At 36.4% G+C, this 23,387-nt stretch overlaps 1 protein-coding gene across 1 annotated transcript in view; it reads right to left on the minus strand.

Annotated features, from left to right (window-relative positions):
- Positions 1–588: 588 nt before the first annotated feature.
- LOC101896417 (transcription factor SPT20 homolog) overlaps positions 589–23,387 on the minus strand; it is a 31,798-nt gene continuing 8,999 nt past the window's right edge. Inside the window, exon 2 of the mRNA XM_005188125.4 lies at positions 589–2,436. Coding sequence (XP_005188182.1) covers positions 844–2,355 — 1,512 coding nt within the window. The 5' untranslated portion in view covers positions 2,356–2,436 and the 3' untranslated portion in view covers positions 589–843. The remainder of the gene's footprint in view (positions 2,437–23,387) is intronic.

The raw sequence follows: 23,387 nt of genomic DNA on the forward strand, positions 1-23,387 counted from the left end.
TAATTCTTGCCAAAGATGAGCAATTCGAACAAATCTTGAGTGAATACATATAGCTGGAATCCTGAAATTTGATATTGAGGTCTCTTTTGGTATTTGGAATTTTAATATGGAGGTGGTTTTGGATATGTATACTACAATTGTGCGAAAAGTATTAAATAGTACTAAGTTTGATTGCTGTCGGAGTATGGTAGTTTTGGAAACTCGTACTTATATGTACCTCAATTTTCCAAAAAAAAAAAAATGTACAATTTGTATTTTGGCGGAACAACAGGGGTGGAATCGTAATATTTGGAATGGGGACTTCTGTGGGAGTGTATGATTGGGGTATGTACTATAATTGTACGAAAAGTACTAAATTTTGGTATTGGGTGAAGGAATTAAGGTAAAATCCTGAATTTGATATAGATGTCACTATTGGTGTCTATGGTGAAGATATGGAGGTGGTAAATGATAAGGATCTAGGGAACTTACCTTTGCTTTGCTCAAAATAAGCTAAAAATAAAATATTTATATTTTATTTATTTATTTTTTTGTTATAACTAACTAAATTCTTAAATTACATAGTAACTTTTTTTTAAAAATAAACAAAATTGCAAAATAACTTTTTATAAATAAATAACAATAGCTTAAATAAATTCTAATTGGATTGATGGGGACAATGAAAACGGCAATAAATAAATATTGAAAAAAAAGTTCATGTTCCCGCAGCGAAGGCACATATACACACATACGGTTTGTGCGTAAAATGTGCTGGTGTTAGTTAAAAATTTTCAATAAATTCTAAAGGACAAGATTTTTTTTTGTGTGGACACTTCTCATGCTGGCCCTATTAAATTGTTGTGTCTATCTGTCGAACGTTTGAATTTGTACCTTGGGCGGCGTATAACCCTCTGGGTATGGCACCAATTGATTGTTGAGCACTCGAGCATTGCGCCAGGTTTTTACTTTATCTTCGGGAGCATCGGGTACTCGTATACCTTCGATAACGGTGACTGCGGGTCCATCGACAACTGTAGTTGTGGCCGATGTTTGGGGTGAGCGGGTAAAGGACTTGGTGGGGGGCTCATCGGATTCTATGAATGTCAGAGAGGCTGACGAGGTGGCATGGCCCTGGGGTACGGAACTATATTGCTCTCTTTTTTGTAGTTTTTGTTGTTGTGGTTGTTGTTGTTGCTGTCTCGCTGGCTGGGGCACAAAATCGTATTGAATTTGTGGTTGCTGTGGTGGCTGGGGGCGAGATTGTTCCTGTTGTTTCATTGGCTGTTGTAAAGGCGCCGAACTTTGCTGTACCGCTGTGGAAGAGGTAACAACAATGGGTGCTGGCACCCGGATATGGGTTCTCTTGGCGGGAGCATAATTCTTTTTCGTAATCAGATTTACAGGTACTTTATGTTGACGGTTTTCTTCGTGGAAATTATTTTCATTGCCACCAGCTGAAGGCACATGACGGGAATTACGCTCAAAATTGTCTCGAGGCGACGATTGTTGGCTGTAGGACCTCTCGGGGGTATAGGAAACGGTTGCTTGCCTATAATTGCCATTGCGAACTTCCATGGGTTGCCATTGGGGTTGTTGTTGTTCCTGGCGATAAGTTTGATAGGTAATGACGGACTTTTCCGATGGAAAAGAGAAATTATGAGGTCTCTCAAGGGTTCCATAGCTATAGGGACGAGTGTTGGACCTAGCCTGATAAAATTGTTGCTGTTGTTGTTGTTGCTGCGGAAAATATCTATTTTCCATATTCTGAAAAGTGTGATTTGGGGTATCATCCTCAAAACGTATACGTCTTGCTGCCCTGGGTCTAGAGGACCATGGATTTACCATATCTTCCTGTTGCCTCCAACTTTGGGCCTTGATAAGCTTTAACTGCTCCAATTGTTTTAAGCGAGCTTCCGCATCTTCTTTACGCTGCTGGTAGGCTTTGGCTTCATTGGATAATTCCTGCTGCTTTAGTAAAGCCGGTGAATGGGCCAACAACAGGTCCTCGGGATTACTCGACTTCTTGGCTGATCTCAGCTGCTCGGGCTTGCGTACATCCGAGGAGCGTACAAAGAAACTTTGTGTTTGTCCCACACGAGCCCGTCTACTATTTTTACCCACCAACAATTCCACATCATCACCCTTGTCCGACTTGACAGTGACCACTCGTACCTTTTCAGGATCCAAATTTCGACCAAATCTAAGTTCCGTTCTCAATATGGCCGGTTTGAGTGTCTTGCTGGGATCTCGCGCATTGGCAGGGGTATAGCCGGTATCTTCGGGATTTACATGAGCCTCACCGCGGCCATACTGGGCCCAAGCCACTCGCCCCAATACAGTCAATATAAAAAGTAAAATTAAAAATTTCGCCTGCATTTTGCGTCTGTTCCTTGGGTGACAATTGCCTTTTGCTTGTTTCTATTCCAAAAAGTGTTTCACTTCAACGTTTGCGTGACTCTGCAAGAGAAAATAAAGAACGGAAAATATTAACAATTAGCAAACGCTATTAACGCCATCGAATGACAAGAAATTGAAACTGAATGCCAATTACGGTTTTGCTTTTATAACTAAAAAAATCGTGTTGACGAATTCGCCGTTACGCTCCAGAAATTCACTGCTGCCGCTTTTTTTTACTTTTACATTGTGCAGATAATTATGTTAATTGCAGGTTGCCAAAATATTTAAAGCCTTGATTTAACAACAGTTTCGTTGAAGTCTTCACTTGATAAAAGCAATCAATGAAGCGCTTGCTTTTACCGGAAATATTATGACTTGAACGCAATTCAAGTATAGGAAATTATTTTTAAGTGCACCTACAGCGAGCTATATAGGTCATGAACAAATATTGGGTTTTTGATGGCCATAATTGGATTTACCTTGAAAATTTTAAGCTGTGATCAATAAAGCATATTAAAGATTTTAATATGACGAAAATATGATGATGATAATAGGTTTTTTTCTGGCTTTTTATAAAGACATGATGACAAAAATAACAGCTTTCGAAGATTGAATCAATCCCCTTATTCAGATACTTTGTTGACAAAAAGTTCAAAATTTAGAAAAGAAAAGAAGTGAAAAAGCTGTAAGTTCGAACACCTCCAGCATTTGGAACGAATTTGCAATTCTCAAAAACAATAAAATCCGTTAAAATCTTAGAAACACCGAATGTAGCTGTTATATTAGGGGCAATACGACGATATGGACCTGCATAGCTAACTTTTGTCACAAGCCATTACAATATTCAAATGCGAAATGCTAAAGTCATCAAAATACCGAATATCGAGAGGTATATGGGGGCTTAACGAAGACGTGGACCTGCACAGACAATTTCCTGTCTTAGACTGTAGTATTCATTTCGAACTTCGAATACCAAATTTGAAGCAATTCCGGTGAATAATGTTGCTAAAATCATCAAAATACAGAATATCGGGAGGTACGCTTATATGGGACGGTACGAAGACGTAGACATACACAGACAATCTCTTGTCATAGGCTGCAGCGTCCATTACGAACTTCAAATACCAAATTTGAAACAATTCCGGTAAATAATGTATCTAAAATCATCAAAATACCGAATATCGGGAGGTACGCTTATATGGGACGGTACGAAGACGTAGACATACACAGACAATCTCTTGTCATAGGCTGCAGCGTCCATTACGAACGTCAAATACCAAATTTGAAACAATTCCGGTAAATAATGTATCTAAAATCATCAAAATACCGAATATCGGGAGGTACCCTTATATGGGGGCTATACGAAGACGTGGACTTGCACAGACAAATTTTCTGTCGTAGGCTGTAATATTCATTGCGAACTTCAAATACCAAATTTGAAACAATTCCGGTGAATAATGTCCCTAAAATCATCAAAATACCGAATATCGGGAGGTACCACGAAGACGTGGACCTGCACAGACCATCTTCTGTCATAGGCTGTAGCGTCCGTTACGAACATCAAATACCAAACTCGAAACAATTCCGGTGAATAATGTCGCTAAAATCATCAATATACAGAATACCTACATGGCCCATTTTCTGTCTTAGGATGCAGTATCTATTACGAACTTTAAATATTAATTTTGAAACAATTCCGGTACATAATGTTGCTAAACTAATCAAAATACCGCATATCGGAAGGTATCGATATATGGGGGCTATTCGAAGACGTGGACCTGCATGGCCCGTTTTCAATACCAAATATCCTGCAGACACAATACACATTTGGGTAAAATTTTATCAACCTACTTCATTTTGTTCGGAAGCTAGAGTTATTTCCACAGACGGATAGACGGTCGGACATTGATAAATCGACATAGAATTTTATGCTGATCAAGAATATATATACTTTGTGGAGTCCAAAATGTAAATTTCGAGGTGTTACAAACGGAATGACAAACTTAATATACTCTCCACACTATGGTGGAGGGTATAAAAATAACAGCTTTCGAAGATGACATACATCGATCCACCTATTCAGATACTTTGTTGACAAAAATGTCAACATTTGGTAAAAATAACAATAGGAATTTCCCATTTTATGGAGTCTCTCATGGCGGAACCAGAAAGGTAGCTTTCTCGTTATTAGGAACATGCTATCAAAATTTCAAATGATTCTGTAAAAATAGTGGTTTGGATAGAATAACGTTGCATTTTGTCGAAATTTTCTGTATAAGCAGATGAACCCATTACGGAATCCTAATAATTCCCTTAGAAAATGTGGAAATACCGAAGTGCCTCTATATGGTTGCTATATGAAAATGTGGGCCTATATAGACACAGGAGGTAGAATATATTACAAATTTAAAAAATATCAAATGTTAAGTTATTCCATTAGAAAATGTGGCTAAAATCGAAAAAATTTCGAATTATATGGGGCCTATACGAAAAATGGTATCTATGTAGACAAAGTTCGGCCACAGGTGGTAGAACAAATTATGAACTCTAAATACCAAATTTTAAACTTTTCCCTTTGAAAGTGTGGCTAAATTTCGAATATCGGGAAGTACAATTATATTGACCTATATAGAGAATAACGTGCCACATTAAGTCCACCTTAAAATTTTAAATTCGTTTCAAAGGTTCGTATTAGGCCTTTCACAATTTGTTCAGTTTGATACAAATTTTTAATGAAAATACATCGAAAATAAATGTTCCTATATTCAAGGTTTCATATATTATTTAAATTTATATAACCTCCACCTTGAAAAGGAGGTAACATCCCTAAATATTCGTCGTAGAACCCATAAAGTATACATATTCATAATCAGCATAAAAATCTAAGTAGATTTAACGATGTATGTCCCTCTGTCTGTTGAAATCACGATAAAGCCCACATTATTTGACATAGAGCTTCAAAATTTGGCAGAAAAATTTATATTGTGTCGGTCCACATCCAGGTTTTAATATAACCGCCATATAACGGTACCTCCCGATAATTGAAAATTTAGGTCTACGTTTTCATGTAGCACACACACGTTGAATTCAGATATTTTTTATAAAAATATTTTCTTTTGTTGTTGCAAAATGGTCAGGTTTTATCCCTTTATTGTTGTTTTTATAAAAACAACGTTTGTTTACAAGTGACGAGATCGTAAGGGGAAACAAGGGAACTGATGAGGATTGGTGGCTCTTTCCGAAACCTAGGTATTCCCTGCCTTACACCCTGGTAAACTATGGAGGGTATATTAATTTTTGTCATTGCGTTTGTAACTCCTCGAAAAACTCATGTCAGACCCAAAAAGTATATATATTCTTGATCAGCGTAAAATTCTAAGTCGATTTAGTGATGTCCGTCTGTCTGCCTGTCAGCCCATCTGTTTGTCTGTCTTTTGCAATCACGCTATCTTTCGAGCGAATTGAGATAGAAGGCTAAAATTTTGCACACATGTTTATTTTGCCAGTAGGCAGGTTAAGTTCGTAAATGGGCTATGTAGGTCCACGTTTTCGTGTAGCCCCCATATAACGGCATTCGGTATTTTGATGATTTTAGCGACATTATTTACCAGATTTACAAATTTGGCATTTGAAGTTAGAAATGGATACTACACCCTAAGACAGAAGATTGTCTGTGCAAGTCCACATCTTCGTATAGCCCCCATATAACGGTATCTCCCGATATTCGGTATTTTGATGATTTCAGCGACATTATTCACCGGCATTGTTTCGAATTTGCTATTTGAAGTTCGTAATGGATACTACAGCCTAAGACAGAAAACTGTCTGTGCAGGTCCAGGTCTTCGTATAGCCCCCATATATCAGTACCTCCCTATATTCGGTATTTTAATGATTTTAGCCACATTATTCTCCGGAATTGTGTCAAATTTGGTATTTGAAGTTCACAATGAATACTAAATTCTAAGACAGAAAATTATTTGTGCAGGTCCACGCCTTCGTATAGCCCCCATATAACTGTACCTCCCTATATTCCTTATTTTGAGTTAGGTACAATACCAATCGATATTGGTTGAGATGTCATATTTGAAGTTCGTAATGAATGCTACAGCCTATGACAGAAAATTGTCTATGCTGGTCCAGGACTTCGTGCAGCATGATGATTTTAGCTGCATTATTCACCGTTTATTTCAAGTTTCGAATTTGAATATGGTAATGGCTTATGACAAACAATGCCTATGTAGGTCCACGTCGTATATACCCCATTATAACGGCTATATTCGGTATTTTTAAAATTTTAACAGATTTTTTTTAGGATTTTATTTTTAGAAATTTTCCAAATTCGTTCCAAATGGTGGAGGGCATACAAAGTTCGGCCCGGCCAAACTAACATCTTTATTACTTGTTCAGTTTTGATCTATCCAATACCGAAGCCAAATGAACTGGATGCTCTAATTTATGTCTATATGACCTATAAATAATAGTCACATATACATCGGCACGTAACAAAAAAATACTGTTATTACAAAACTTTTACTATTATTATACCATATTAATATAAAACACGTCATTATACAAGGCGTAATTTTCTTAAAGCTCTATTTTTAGATAGTGTTTAAAAAAATAATTTTGGCCGTGGTAATAACTTTAAGTGCAAAACAATTATTTTTAACAAAAAAAAAAAAAAAATATGATAAACTGAACTCTGAACTTCTCTTGATAATTTCTTATTCATTTCATAGCTGGTAGCAACAGCTGTTTGAGATTGCAAAATTATAAAACTGCCGGTTACTATCATTCACATTATTATCTCCATCATCATCATCGTCATTCAAGTTTGTCTGCTAATCTCGGTCGCTATGTATCCGCATGCGTTACTACGAATTTTTTCATTTAGTTGTAATTCCGTATTCCGGTTTGTGACGACTTTAAAAACAAACCCAAAAAAATGGCTATCTCAAGATTTGCAATGTTGTGTGTGTGCTGTAAGCATGGCTTAAACAACTATTATGTAATATCGAATTGTGGAGTGAGTGACTCAAAGCTTGGAGTGACACAAAGCTTAAATGCAAAGTAAAAAAAATGAGAGAAAGAGAAGCAAGAGAATATTAAATGAGAGGGAAAATATGAACAGCTGGTGACTGCATTGAGTTTACAAACAAACGAAAATGAAAACAACAACAGCTACAAAGTTAAGAAACCCAAACAAACAACCCGTGACATTGAAGTCCATTCACAACTAACAACTGGCCCCAACAACGCCGCAGCGTGGCTTGGAACAACAACAACAGTCCAAACAATATGATATCAGACAATGGTTAGAATGAGTGTGCGGTGAACAAACTCTTGGCGTTTTTTTTCCTAAAAAGGGTTACCTATATTGCTACTGTTATCAATGGCATATACAAAAAAAAATATTTAAGACCAGTTCAGCACCTACCACAAAGCTCATTTTCAAATTTGAAATCTGCATTTAATTAGTCATAAGCCTATCTTATAAAGAGTAATTTTTTAGTAGGTATAGGAATTTTTTTCAAAAAATTCACTTCCAATTCAGAAAAAATATTTAAAATTATTATTTGAATTGATAGAATTATTTGATTAATTTAATGTTTGAAAAATATTACATTTTTCAAAAAAAAAAAAAAAAATCAGATAAAATATTGAAAAAATATATAAAATCCTTATTTTAATCGACAGAATTATTTGAATAATTTAATGTTTGAAGATTGTTCCATTATTTCACATTGTGTTAAAAAACTCCTTGTGCTTAAAAAAACTCCCTTTAAACGGCATCGTAAAAAAAGTCAAAATATTCCATAAATGTACTTGTCATAAAATTCTACTATTGACCCAAAAAAATATACATAAACAAGTGAAAAAACAGTAAGTTCGGCCAGGCCGAACGTTGAATACCCTCCACAAATTGGAACGAGTTACTATACGAAGACGTTGACCTGCAATTTTCTGTCACAGGCTGCAGTACTCATTACAAAGTTAAAATACGAAATATGAAGTAATTCCGGTGAATAATGTAGCCAATATAATGGTACAGTGACGGAACTGATTTGTTCGAATTTTGATGAATTTAGCGACATTATTCAACGGAATTGTTTAAAATTTGGTAGTTGAAGTTCGTAATGGATACTACAGCCTAAGGCAGAAAATTTTCTGTGCGTCATTATTCACCAGAATTGTTTCAAATTACGAATTTTGAGTTCATAATGGGAACTACAGTCTGTGACAGAAAATTGTCTATACAGGTCCAGGTCTTCGTATAGGCCCCATATATCAGTACCTCCCTATATTCGGTATTTTGACGAGTTTAGGTACAAAACCCACCATAATTGTTTTAGATGTCGTGTTTGAAGTTCGTAATGGATGCTACAGCCTGTGACAGAAAATTATCTATGCAGGTCCACGTCTTCACACAACAAACGGTACCACAGTATATACCATATTTTCAATGTAGGTCCTCGTCGTATAGACCCCAATATAATGGCTATATTTGGTATTTTTAAAATTTTTAAGGATTTTATTTTTTGAAAATTTCCAAATTCCTTCCAAATGGTGGAGAGTATTCAAAGTTCGGCCCGGTCAAACTTACTGCTTTTTAACTTGTTTTAATTTGACATATACCATTTGTAATGGGTTTTATCTTCTGTGACATATCATTGTCTATAATAAGTACATGTTTTTCTTTAGCCCTAATATAATGGTACCTGCAGATATTCGATATTTTTTATTTTTTCGAATTTGTTTCAAATTCCGTATTTGTAGTGAAAACATAGTCTACATTGGTCCAAGGTCCCCATATAACAGATCCACCCATTTTATATTATTTTAAAACTTTAACTGCATTCTTCAACCGATCTCACTGATATTTGCGAATAAAAGATAAATCCAGATACTTTTGTTTAAAAATGTTTTTTTACATAATGGCGGAGGGTATTAAACGTTCGGCCGGACTGATGTCTGTCCAAAAGCTAGTCTGGAAAATTTTGGAAAATTCCAAGTTGTTTGTAGATCAAAACATCTAAAGAGTTTTGAGTTCATAGGGCAAACTTGGGCTCCAATATACAAAGGAACAACAATAATTAAGGTTATCTTTCCCAACATTTAATAGAGAGCTTTGAAAAATTGGCCATGTCGGTCCACTTCTAGGTAAGTCCCTACATAAGGGCATACCCAGATTTCAAGCTTTTTTTTAAGTTTTTGTTATTTTTCGCTTACTTTCATCAATTTTTAGTGTTTCGAATTAATTTTATGGGGAAGCCAAACCCCTGATATAAGTTATGCTATGGTTTTTACCATATTTTCCAATCGATTAGCCTAAACATTTGTATATATACAGGGTGAGATAAAAAATTCTGCAACAAAGTTAAACGCCATATTTTTTACATTTTTTTTATAATTTTATTGAATGAAAGTAAAAAATGTCGGAAATAGCATCAAATTTTAGAAAAAGTTTAGATTTGTTCGAATTGATCACCTATGGCACGAATTATGGCCTTCAAACGGACAATGAAGCCGTCACACGCTGCCCGAATGCTGTATTTGGTCCATTTTGGTATTTGGTATTTAAGCCCATTCCCGGCGAAGCGCTTGCTTGAGGTGATCGACACTTTGATATTTTTTAATGCCAACCTTGCTTTCCAAAATACTCCAGACACTATAGTCCAACGGATTGTATCCGGAGATTTGTGCGCTGGAAATGAAGCGAGGAACCTCATTTCGTAGCCATTCTTGGGTGGCGCGTCCAGACTGCGATGGTGCTGAGTCCTGTTGGAAAGTCCAAGGTCTGCGGCCAAAATGTTTGCGTGCCCAAGGCTTTAACACACCCTCCAGAATATTTTCGCGAAAATATTCGGCATTTATTCTGATGCCACCGTCAATTAACACGAGCGAAGAGCGACCATCGGCTGTTATGGCAGCCCACACCATCACAATGGCCGGCGCTTGAGTTCTGATGGCCAACCGAAAGTGCACATTTCAGCTGACCTCATTTCGTTTGTTCACAAACAACGAATGTTTTCTCATCGGAGAAAACCAAACTCGGCAGTTCACGACTTTCGGCCAAGCGAAGCAACTCTCTAGCTTTCGTGAGTCTATTTTCTTTCTGTTGCGGTCTAAGTTCTTGCACTTTTGCAATTTCAATGGCTTTACCCCGAGCTTATTTTTTAATATTTGCCGATATGTTCAGCTCACGAGCCATTTTTCGGCCACTGCGACGCGAGTTTCGATCAAGTCGCTTTTTTACTTTTCGAGCCATTTCTGCTGATGTTGCTGTTTTCTTCGATGGTACGAGACACAAAAGATTTATTCACATTTAAATGTTAGAGTGTTGTAACGATAGCCATTTGTGGTTTTCCAGCCAAATATAAAGAAATCTCACTATCACGCTTGAATTCCATCACGAATAACTTTTTTTTTCTGGAAAATTCTCTTCAAAATGCTTTTCTACCCTTGTAAACAATATAATGAGCTATCACTGGAATAATTCTAACAGCTGTCGGACGAGTTGCTTAGAAATGACAGCAGTCTGAAGTTGGTTGCAGTTTTTTCATCTAACCCTGTATACCTATTCCGTTCCACTTTTGCATATCAACCCTGGCAACCCTGGCAAAAATTCATTCGCAGCGTACAGCACAATGACTCTTTTCTTGCTCCACAATGCCGAATAGGAGTCTATTTAATGTGAGAAAACAAACCGATATCGAAATCTTGGGTGAAGGCTGTTGTGTGCCACATTTGAGGTTTATGCCTTCACGTTTGATGACTTTATTTACTTTTTATGGCCTTGTGGTTTTGTTTGATTATTTCTTTTTTTTGTTTTGCCGCAGTATTGTTCGTTTATTTTAAATTATATTTTTTATTGTTGCAATATGAAGAAATCGCAAAAACAAGCCACACTGTTCTTTTATATTTTTTAAATTGTTGTTTTTACTATTACTATTGAATTACGGCCGAGAGGTTGTAAGCTTTCCGCGCAGAAAAAAAATAAACAAAAGAAATTTCGGAATATTGATAGATCGGTTGAATGCATTTCAAAGTAGGTTAAAAATTAATATCCATTTAAAAAATATTAAGAAATCAGGATTTAAATGTCATGGCGAATATTGAAAGATGTTGAAATCTGCAGGAATTTCAATAATAAGACACCTTCTTACACTTAACACTTAGTACGTTTGCCCAAAAAAAAAAAAAAAAAAATAAATAAATAAATAAAAAAACATATCTCTATCCTAGATCCAAAATTAGTAACTTTTCGTACTCATTTGCAAAATCGTTCCATATCTCAATTCTAGACACCATCAGTTATCGCAGTATAAAATTTCACGGTTTCAGCTCTCTTCCTTACCAGATTTAGTACTATTTGGTACTTTTCGTGCAAATATAGGACGCATTCTCAAACCACCGTAAAGTCCTAAACACACATACCAACAGTAATCTAAATATGAAATTTCAGAATTTTTATACCCTCCACCATACAATGGAGGGTATATTAACTTTGCCATTCCGTTTGTAACTATATATATTCTTGATCAGCATAAAATTCTATATCGATTTAGCGATGCCCGTCTATCCGTCTGTCCATCTGTGGAAATCACTCTAACTTCCGAACGAATTGAAGTAGATTGATTAAATTTTACTCAAATGCATGATATATCTGCAGGATTTTTGGTATTGAAAATGGGCCATGTAGTTCCACGTTTTGGTATAGCCCCCATATAACGATACTTCCCGATATTCGGTATTTTGATGATTTTAGCGTCATTATTTACCGGAATTGTTTCAAATTACGTATTTAGAACTCATAATGGAAACTACAGTTTGTGAAAGAAAATTGTCTATGCAGGTCCAGGTCTTCGTATAGCCCCATATAACTTTACCTCCCTATATTCGGTATTTTGATGATTTTAGCGACATTATTTTCCGGAATTGTTTCAAATTTCGCATTTGAAGTTCGTAATGGATACTACAGCCTATGACAGAAAATTTTCTGTGCAGGTCCACGTCTTCGTATAGCCTCCATATAACGATACCTCCCTATATTCGGCATTATGATGATTTTAGCGTCAATATCCACCGGAATTGCTTCAAATTAGGTATTTGAAGTTCGAAATGGATACTATAGCCTATGACTGAAAATTGTCTGTGCAGGTTCACGTTTTCGTAGAGCCCCCATATAACGGTACCTCCCGATATTCGGTATTTTAATGATTTTATTGACATTTTTTCACCAGAATTGTTTCAAATATTGTATTTGAAGTAAGTAATGGATGTTTCAGCCTAACCAGAATTGTTTCAAATTTGATATTTGAAGTTCGTAATTGATGCTATAGCCTGTGACAGAAAATTGTCTATGCTGGTTCAGGTTTTCGCACAGCTCCGATATAACGCTACCTCCCTATATACGATATTTTTATGATTTTAGCTATATTATTCACCGTTTATTTCAAATTTCGAATTTTAATAAGGTAATGGCTTGTGGTAAACAATGCCTATGTAGGTCCACGTCGTATAGACCCCAATATAACGGCTATATTCGGTATTTTTAAGATTTTAACAGAATTTTTTAAGGATTTTATTTTTTGAAAATTTCCAAATTTGTTCCAAATGGTGGAGGGTATTCAAAGTTCGGCCCTAACTCGTTTTATTTCACTTTGTTTCCACAAACTGTGCAGATTTCATAACAGGCCAGCCAGCCAGCCTGCCAGTATTGTTGCAATATGGGATTAAATTCAACCCAGAGATCAGATCATCAACATTTACCTCGTTTTTGTGTGGTTCGTTACAAGGTGAACATGCCGTTGTTGCGGCCAAACGTTGCCAATGTTGGTTGGTCGGCTGCTTGGTTGATGCCACTTTGACTCTCATTGTTAGCGAAAAAGATGTAGAAGAAGAAGAAGAAGCAACAGCAATGATGAAATGAAAAGCAACAGAAAGTGAAAGTCGTAACAACAGCAGCAGCAGCTGGCGTTGTTCCAGCCGTTAAACACCACCAATGATTAGATGGATGATGATGACGATGATGACGATCATCATCTGGTCTATGTTTGGTGTTGGATTTTCCACATGATGGAGTTGTAAGTGGTGTTACAAAAAATAAAACACCATCGACATCAGACACACATAAGTGGATCTGTGCTAGAGCTCTTCAGTCGGCCATATAAGTAAGTTTCCTAGCTCGATGGCGATGCTCTCTTTGTAAGCTTGACAATTTACTTGAAACGTCAAAACACGCCTACTTTTTTGTTGGTTGTACAAATAAATTCATAAACAAAAGCGATGTGTTGAAAGGATGTTGCATGGCTTTTGCTATCGTATCGAACATGTAGGCTAGGCATGCATGTTAGCTGTGTGTATTTTCCAAGCACTCATATTGCAACATATAATTATTTTTCCTTAAAATACTTTAATTAGCAATACAAATTTTGAAAAAAAAAAAAAAAAAACAGCAACAACATTATAAATATCACATTTGCACGAAGTATGGTTTTGGGTTTGATTTCGTCGTACCCATCATGATAGACAGCCGCACATATTTAGATAATGACGTTCAGTCCCCCCCAAACAAAAAAGACATCGACACGAATCTTGGCATTAAGTGTTACAAACTCTTTCATTCGTTCGCTCGCCCGTTCACAAGACCAAAACGGTCTTCTTTTGGAGGCCTAAAGTCTAGCGCCCGTTATCATGGCTGTTTGAAAATAAATCAAAAACTAATCATCAGTTGTGAATGTTTCGCTTTTAATTGGCAGGAGGAGTGGCAGCTTCTTACGCACTATATACATTAATGAGATTGAGATTGCAGCGATATGAGCTTGAGAGAGTGGAGAAAATTTATGTGTTTATGGCGTATTTTTAAATAATTGGCGGAAAATTACAATAGAAAATAGTTTGTTTGCCATGTGAAATTTGATCTACAAAATGTTTGTTTTGAAAATTGGTTATCAAACGGGAGCTCATGTGAGAAATTCAGTAGATAACAAGTAAACAAGTACAAAAACTGTAAGTTCGGCCGGGCCGAACTTTGAATACCCTCCACCATTTGGTACAAATTTAACCATTCTTGAAAAAAATAAAATCCGCTAAAAATTCTAATAAAATCTTAAAAATACGGAATTTAGCCGTATATTAGGGTCTATACGACAGCGTGGACCTGCATAGGCAACTTTTGTCACAAGCTATTACAATATTCATATGCGAAACTTGAAACAAAAATATGTTTATAATGAGCCAAAATCATAAAAATACCGAATATAGGGTGGTACCATGGGGTTATAAAACGTGGATCTGCACAGACAATTTTCTGTCATAGGCTGTAGTATCCATTGCGAACTTCAAATACAAAATTTGAAATAATTCCGGTAAATAATGTTGCTAAAATCATCAAAATCCCGAATATCGGGGGGTACCGTTATATGGGGGCTCTACGAAGACGTGGACCTGCACACCCAATTTTCTGTCTTAGGCTGTATTATCCATTTCGAACTTCAAATACCAAATTTTAAACAATTCCGGTAAATAATGTCGCTAAAATCATCAAAATACCGAATATCGGGTCTCGAAGACGAGAACCTGCACAGACAATTTTCTGTCTTAGGCTGTAGTATCCATTACGAATTTTAAATACAAAATTTGAAATGATTCCGGAAAATAATGTCGCTAAAATCATCAAAATACCGAATATCGGGGGGGTACCGTTATATGGGGGCTATACGAAGACGAGCATCTGCACAGACAATTTTCTGTCATAGTCTGCAGTATCCATTACGAACTTCAAATGCGAAATTTGAAACAATTCTGGTAAATAGTGTCGCTAAAATCATCAAAATACCGAATATTCGGAGGTACCGTTATATGGGGGCTATACGAAGAAGTGGACCTGCACAGACAATTTTCTGTCATAGGCTGTAGTATCTATTACGAACTACAAATACCAAATTTGAAACAACTCCGGTGAATAATGTCTCTAAAATCAACAAAGTATCGAATATCGGGAGGTACGTTTATATGGGGGCTATATGGAGAGGTGGACCTGCAACAATAATTTTCTGTCATAGACTGTAGTATCTATTATGAACTTCAAATACCAAATTTGAAATAATTCCGGTGAATAATGTCACTAAAATCAACAAAGTATCGAATATCAGGAGGTACTGTTATATGGGGGCTATACGAAGACGAGCATCTGCACAGACAATTTTCTGTCATAGGCTGCAGTATCCATTACGAACTTCAAATGCGAAATTTGAAACAATTCTGGTAAATAGTGTCGCTAAAATCATCAAAATAACGAATATTCGGAGGTACCGTTATATGGGGGCTATACGAAGAAGTCGTAGGCTGTAATATCTATTACGAACTTCAAATACCAAATTTGAAATAATTTCGGTAAATAATGTCGCTAAAATCAACAAAGTACCGAATATCGGGAGGTACTATTATATGGGGGCTATGCGAAGACGTGGACCTGCACAGACAATTTTCTGTCGTAGGCTGTAATATCTATTACGAACTTCAAATACCAAATTTGAAATAATTCCGGTAAATAATGTCGCTAAAATCATCAAAATACCGAATATCGGGAGGTAGCGTTATATGGGGGCTATACTAAAACGTGGACCTACATGACCCATTTTCAATAAAAAAGTCCTGCAAACATAGTATACATTTGAGTAAAATTTTATCAATCTACTTTTATCAATCTACTACGGATTGACAGGCGGACGGACAAACGGACGGTATATTAGCACAATTTGGTTTAGGGTAAACGGATGAATCTGAAATTTAGAAATTTTGTTTTTGGGTCCATGTTGTTGGTAAGTTGTAATAAAGAGGTGGTTTACAAGTGCAGGAAAGGTACGAAATAGTACTATAATCGGTACAATTTAGTAAGATGGGATCAGGTAGTGTTTAAAATCTGAAATGTGGTATTAGGTCATTGTTTATATATAACCTGGAAATATGGATATGGTATAACCTGAAAATATGGTGGTGGTACTATATATCTGTTACTGGGTGATGGGGAAGAGATTCAATTTTGAATTTTAATATTTATGCTACTGATGGTATCTGTTTTTGAGATTTGTCGGTAGTTTGGAAATGTGCCCTATATTTGTGCGAAAAGTACTAAGTGGCATTCTGAAAATCTGAAATTTGGTAATTAGAAAACTGTTGGTATCTTACGTTGAGATTTCGAGCTGGGTTTGCGGACTATAGTTGTTCGAAAAGTACTAAATTGAACTAAATTTGCTATTGGGTGATTGGATAGAGGTGGTAACCCGAAATGAGACTGATACTGAAGTCTCAGTCGGAATCTGGCATTGAGATACGGACTAGGTTTTGGGACTGTTTAATAATCGCCGTTGGTAAAATATATTTCTCATAAATTTCAAAAACATACGTTCATTTGTTACCGGCAGCTCTAATAACCATAGCGGTGTAGGGTACCATAAAGTCATAACCGACTTTTGTCCTGATACTGACATGTGTGCGCTATTCTCATACCACATTGCTGGTTCCATTAGAAAGCCATCAAGCCTGTATTTTTCCATCAGTTTTTCAAAATTTTACACCAAATTTTACAATTTGAATATTGATCAAAGATTAATAAAAATCAAAAAAAAAAAAAAAGTTTAGTGTTAGGCGGAATTCAATTATTACGCTAACACATGAACCTCTGCTATTATTATTATTATCGCCGACTGACAGTTATAACAGTTGGTGGTTAAATGAATAACACGAGTTTAACCTTAACATTTCTCCAAATTTTTTTCATCGCGGTTTTACTAATGGTCATCACGAGCAAAGAGCTACAATGGGTCATTTGAAAATAAAAAAAACATGGAAATATACACCAAGAGAAAGGGCAAATATGGAGCAACGCCTGAGGTGGTTTAAAGCTGTTGCTTCTGCCACTGACAAAAGATATTTATTTATCTAAAAATATATCATAACCTAGGTCAATAATAGACCAGGCTCACGCACACTATTAAATCTTTTTTTTTTGAGACCAGCATGACTAAGGTTTTTTTGATTCTTCTTTATTTTATCGAATTTCATGATGACGACAATGATCATCATTTCGCTTTGTTGTGTTTTGTTTATTTATTCTCCCCCAAACCCCTCCATTTTAATTAACATCTGACTTTTTGTTTTGCGGTTAGTTAGCTGTCTTGTTATTGTTGTGGATGGATCTTTTTTGGTGGATCTATTACTGCTTGGATGATTGATACCATTGTGGAGATGGAGATGGCATTGATGAAATATAATAACTATTTTTGGCTTTTGTTTAAGCTAAGAGAGGTCGTCGTTGGGGTCTTACCTTTGTTATGCAGTTCATTTAAAAATCCATTAATTTTTCCTCCAATAAAATTAGCTATGGATGGATGGGCCACCTGATGGATCAATGTCAAAATGTTGAAGAAATGTTTGGGAATTTTTTTCGTTTTTGGGAGGTCATGTAAAATAAATGATGTGTGATTGAAGAGTGGGGAGGTCAATGGAATTGTTGTTTTTGAAGGAGACTTGAAGAAGGTCTTCTATCAATAGAAGAACTGAGAAAGGTCGTAACCCTCAGAAGAAGGTATTTTATCCCTAGAAGATCTGAAGAAGGTTTTCTATCCATAGAAGATCGGAAGAAGGTCTTCTATCCATAGAAGAAGGTCTTCTATCCATAGAAGAAGGTCTTCTATACATAGAAGAAGGTCTTCTATCTATAGAAGACCTGGCGGAGGACTTTTATCCATAGAAGTCTGACGGCGGTCTTCTATTCATAGATGACCTTACGGAGGTCTTCTATCTATAGAAGACCTGACGGAGGTTTTCTATCCATAGAAGACCTGATGGAGTTCTTCTATCCATAGAAGACCTGACGGAGGTCTTTTATCCATAGAAGACCTGACGGAGGTCTACTATCTATAGAAGTCCTGACGGAGGTCTTCTATCTATAGAAGTCTGACGACGGTCTTCTATCCATAGATGACCTGACGGAGGTCTTCTATCTATAGAAGCCTGACGGCGGTCCTCTATCCATAGATGACCTGACGGAGTTCTTCTATCCATAGAAGACCTGACGGAGGTCTTCTATCCATAGAAGGCCTGACGGAGGTCTTCTATCCATAGAAGACCTGACAGAGGTCTTCTATCTATAGAAGACCTGACGGAGGTCTTCTATCCATAGAAGACACGACGGAGGTCTTCTATCCATGGAAGACCCGACGGAGGTTTTCTATCCATAGAAGACCTGACGGATGTCTTCTATCCATAGAAGTCCTTTTGGAGGTCTTCTATCCATAAAAGACATGAAATAGGTCTTCTATCCATAGAAGACGTGACAGAGGTCTTCTATCCTAAGAAGACCTTCTTCAGGTGCGATAGCCATAGATGACCTTCTTTACGTCTTCCATGCTAAGAAGACCTTCTTCAGGACTTCTATAACTAGAGGACCTTCTTTAGTCCTTCTATGAGTAGAATATCATTTTCAGGTCTTCCGTGGATAGAACCTTTTTTCGATGGTCGCTCTCCGCTCGTATTAATCGATCGTGGCATCAGAATAAATGCCAAAAATATTCTAGAGGGTGTATTAAAGCCTTGGGCCGGAAACCTTGGACATTCAAACAGGAGCTATATCTGAACCGATCTTCACCAAATTTAGCATACTATCTTCTAGACGCAATTCGGTCGTAAGTGGCAAATTCCATCCCATTTAGACAAATATTAAACGTTTGGTGCACAATAAAAGGTAAATCGGACGAAGTTATATATGGGAGCTATATCCAAATCTGAACCAATCTCGATAAAATTTAGCAAATGTATTTCTGAGCTGTATTTGATATATTTCCCCCAATATTGTTGTTACAGAGTGCATATTATGGCTTCGGAGATCAAAAATAACAAATCGGATGAACAATATATATGGGAGCTATAGCTATATTTGAACCGATTTCGATCAAATTTGGCATACTTATTTTCATACCTAATTTGATTGTAAATGCAAATTTCCACACTATTCGGGCTGATATTACACATTTGGTGCACAATAAAAGCAAATCGGACGAAGATATATATGGGAGCTATATCTAAATTTTGACCGATTATCTCCAATTTCAATAGGGTTCGCCCTTGGGCCAAACAAATGATTTGTGCAAAATTTCATCTGGATAGGGCAATAAATGCGAACTGTACTTTGTTTACAAAAATATATGGACAGACGGACGGAAGGACATGCATAAATCGACCCTAAATGTGATTATATGCAGATCATCAAAAGGAACTATGGGTCTATCTCGTTTCCTTTTGCCTGTTTCAAAAAAATGTACAAAGGCATAATACCCTGACCACCTTGTGGTGTAGGGTATAAAAATTTTTAATTTGTTTACTAAACAAAGTTTGTTATCCAAATCCGCCCCCAGATATTCCCACGATTTGTTTACCCAAATCATCTCGTATTCGAAAACCCACATGCATTTTGAAATTATTACACAACATGAAAGCATTAAATTTAGATTTCAATTCCCAGCACGTTTATATCTGCCATCGGTACACTCAATTTCATTAGTATCCCATTAGCGTTGGCCAATATTTGATTTAATTATTTGCTCCAATAATAAATCTTGTTTATTACAATTGACAATTAAAAAAATAAACGAAAAAGTAATAACAAATCCATTGCAGAGGAAAAAATTACCCAATTGTCTAAGAAAGCAGTGGGTCTGTCTTTCGCTTTATTACCCAACATTAAAAAGTGAACCATTCAACAATATTCGGTTTATGCAAATCATTTTTAATTTTCAAAATAAATATCCAGCCAACGAAGAAAATAAAAATTTAATGGCCGGCCGGTAGAGTTGTAAAAATTGAAACAAATCAAAAGGTGAATTGCCCTCTTCCACAACATTATTTTTACTTAAAAGTCAAGTACTTGCTATGCAATGCGAGAAAGTAAATATTTTGTAATTGTCGCATAAATATATGCACTCGCACACACTCACTCACACACACCTAGAGTCAGTGTCATAAATAATGAATTCAAATTGAAATTAATAAAAAAAAAAACAACCACAACTCTCAACGTGAGTAGACAGATTAATGGGCGTCACAGTCAAACGGTTTCAGATCCAAACCAGTAAGGAAAGCTCAAAAGTCGGGCGGGGCCGACTATATGATACCCTACACCACTATGCATATTTAGTAGAGCTCTCGTAAAAAGGTTTATACAGAGCATTTCAGAGCTCTATGAGATATTTGGTACAAAATCAAAATCTATCTAATTCTATCGTGCATTTTACGAACTATAGCTATATCTGAACCGATTTTCACCAAGTTTGATGTATTTGATTCTAGGCTGAATTCGGTCAGATTTGCCAAAACCCAGGACATTTGGGCTGATATTGGACATTTGGTGCGCAATCAACACGAAATTGGATGAAGATATATATAGGAGGTATATCCAAATCTGAACCGATATTTGTAAAACTGAAAAAGAAGATATTTCTTGGCTGCATCTGATACCAAATATTATTCTTGTACCGTACATTTTTCGAATTTGAGGGACTTAAAGTACAAATCGGATGAAAGGTATATATAGGAGCTATAGCTGTATCCGACCGATTTTCACTAAATTTGATGTACCAATATTAGCCATTTGCTGCACATTTAATCCGAAATCGGATGAAGATATATTTGGGAGCTATAGCTATATCTGAAACGACTTTTACTAAAATTGGTGTCCGTGCTTCTAGGCTGAATTTGGCCAGATATGCCAAAATTCATGCCATTTCGGTTGATATTGGCCATTTGTTGCACAATTAACTCGAAATCGAATGAAGATACATATGGGTGCTATATCCAAATCTGAACAGATTTTGAGAAAATTAAAAGCGACTACTTTTGGGCTTTATCTGATATCTGGTACCAAATATCATTCCTGTGAAGAGTATGCTATGCTATACTATATCCAAATCTGAACAGATTTTTATTAAATCAAAATCGACTATTTTTGGGCTTTATCTGATATCTGGTACCAAATATCATTCCTGTGAAGAGTATATTACGAATGTAAGGGACTTGAAGAGCAAATCGGATGGAACATATATATGGAGCTAGAGCTATATCTGAACCGATTTTTACTAAAATGTGTGTACTTGCCTATAGGCTGGTTTCGGTCGAATTTGCCAAAATTCATACCATTTGGGCTGATATTTGCCATTTGATGCACAATTAACACGAAATCGGATGAAGATATATATGGGAGGCATATCCAAATCGGAACAGATTTTAATAAAATTAAAATCAACTATTTTTGGGCTTTATCTGATAACTGGTACCAAATATCATTTCTGTGGAGTGCATATTACGAATGTGAAGGATTTAAAGACGAAATCGGATGAAACATATATATGGGAGCTATAGCTATATCTGAACCGATTTTTACTAAAATTGGTGTACTTGCTTCTAAGCTGGTTTCGGTCGGATTTGCCAAAATTGATGCTATTACGGCCATTTGGTGGTCAACAACCCGAAATCGGATGAAGATATATATGGAAGCTATATCCAAATCTGAACCGATTTCGATAAAATTTAAAACAGCTATTCCTGTGCTCCATCTAATACCTGGTACCAAATATCACGGTTGTGGAGTGAACATTACGAATGTAAGGGACTAAAACACTAAATCGGATGAAACATATATATGGTTGTTATATCTATATCTGAACCGATTTTCACTAAATTTGATATACTTGCTTCTAGGCTGAATTTGGTCCGATGTACTAAAATTCAGTCCATTTGGACTTATATCGGCCATTTGGTGCACAATTAACCCGAAATCGGATGAAGATATATATGGGAGCTATATCCAAATCTGAACCGATTTCGATAAAATTACAAACAGCTATTTCTGGGCTGTACCTTATATCTGGTACCAAATATCACGGTTGTGGAGTGAACATTACGAATGTAAGGGACTAAAACACTAAATCGGATGAAACATATATATGCTTGCTATATCTATATCTGAACCGATTTTCACTAACTTTGATATACTTGCTTCTAGGCTGAATTCGGTCCGATGTACTAAAATTCAGTCCATTTGGGCTTATATCGGCCATTTGGAGCACAATTAACCCGAAATCGGATGAAGATATATATATGGGAGCTATATCCAAATCTGAACCGATTTTTTCCAAATTTGTTGTATTTACTTTAAGGCTAATCTCGGTCACATGTGCCAAAATTCGGGCCATTTGGGCTGATATTGGCCATTTGGAGGTCAATTAACCCGAAATCGGATGAAGATATATATGGGAGCTATATCCAAATCTGAACCGATTTCGATAAAATTTAAAACAGCTATTTCTGTGCTCCATCTAATACCTGGTACCAAATATCACGGTTGTGGAGTGCATAGTAGGAATGTGAGGGACTTAAAGATCAAATCGGATGAAAGATATATATGGGAGCTATAGCTATATCTGAACCGATTTTCTCAAAATTTGATATACTTGTTTCTAGGCCGAACTCGGTTGGGTGTGCCAAAATTCAGGTAATTTGGACTGATAGTGGACATTTGGTGCTCATTTAACCCGAAATCGGATGAAGATATATATGGGAGCTATATCTAAATTTCATCCGATTCTCACCAATTTCAATAGGGTTCGTCCTTGGGCCAAAAAAATATTGTTTGGAAAATTTCATCTCAATCGGATAATAAATGCGACCTGCATTTTGTTCACAAGAATACATGGACAGACGGACGGACGGACGGACGGACGGACGGACGGACGGACGGACGGACAGACGGACGGACATGCATAAATCGACTCAGAAAGTGATTCTATGAAGGTTCTCAAAAGTAACTATGGGTCTATCTCGTTTCCTTCTCCATGTTACAAACAAATGCACAAAGACATAATACCCTTACCACTATGTGGTGTAGGGTATAAAAACTGAAATTAAATCACCACAACTTCCATATTCGAACGAACTGTAAATGTGGAAACATT

This window comes from Musca domestica, unplaced genomic scaffold, assembly GCF_030504385.1.
Source record: "Musca domestica strain aabys unplaced genomic scaffold, Musca_domestica.polishedcontigs.V.1.1 135, whole genome shotgun sequence".
Taxonomy (NCBI): Eukaryota; Metazoa; Arthropoda; class Insecta; order Diptera; family Muscidae; genus Musca; species Musca domestica.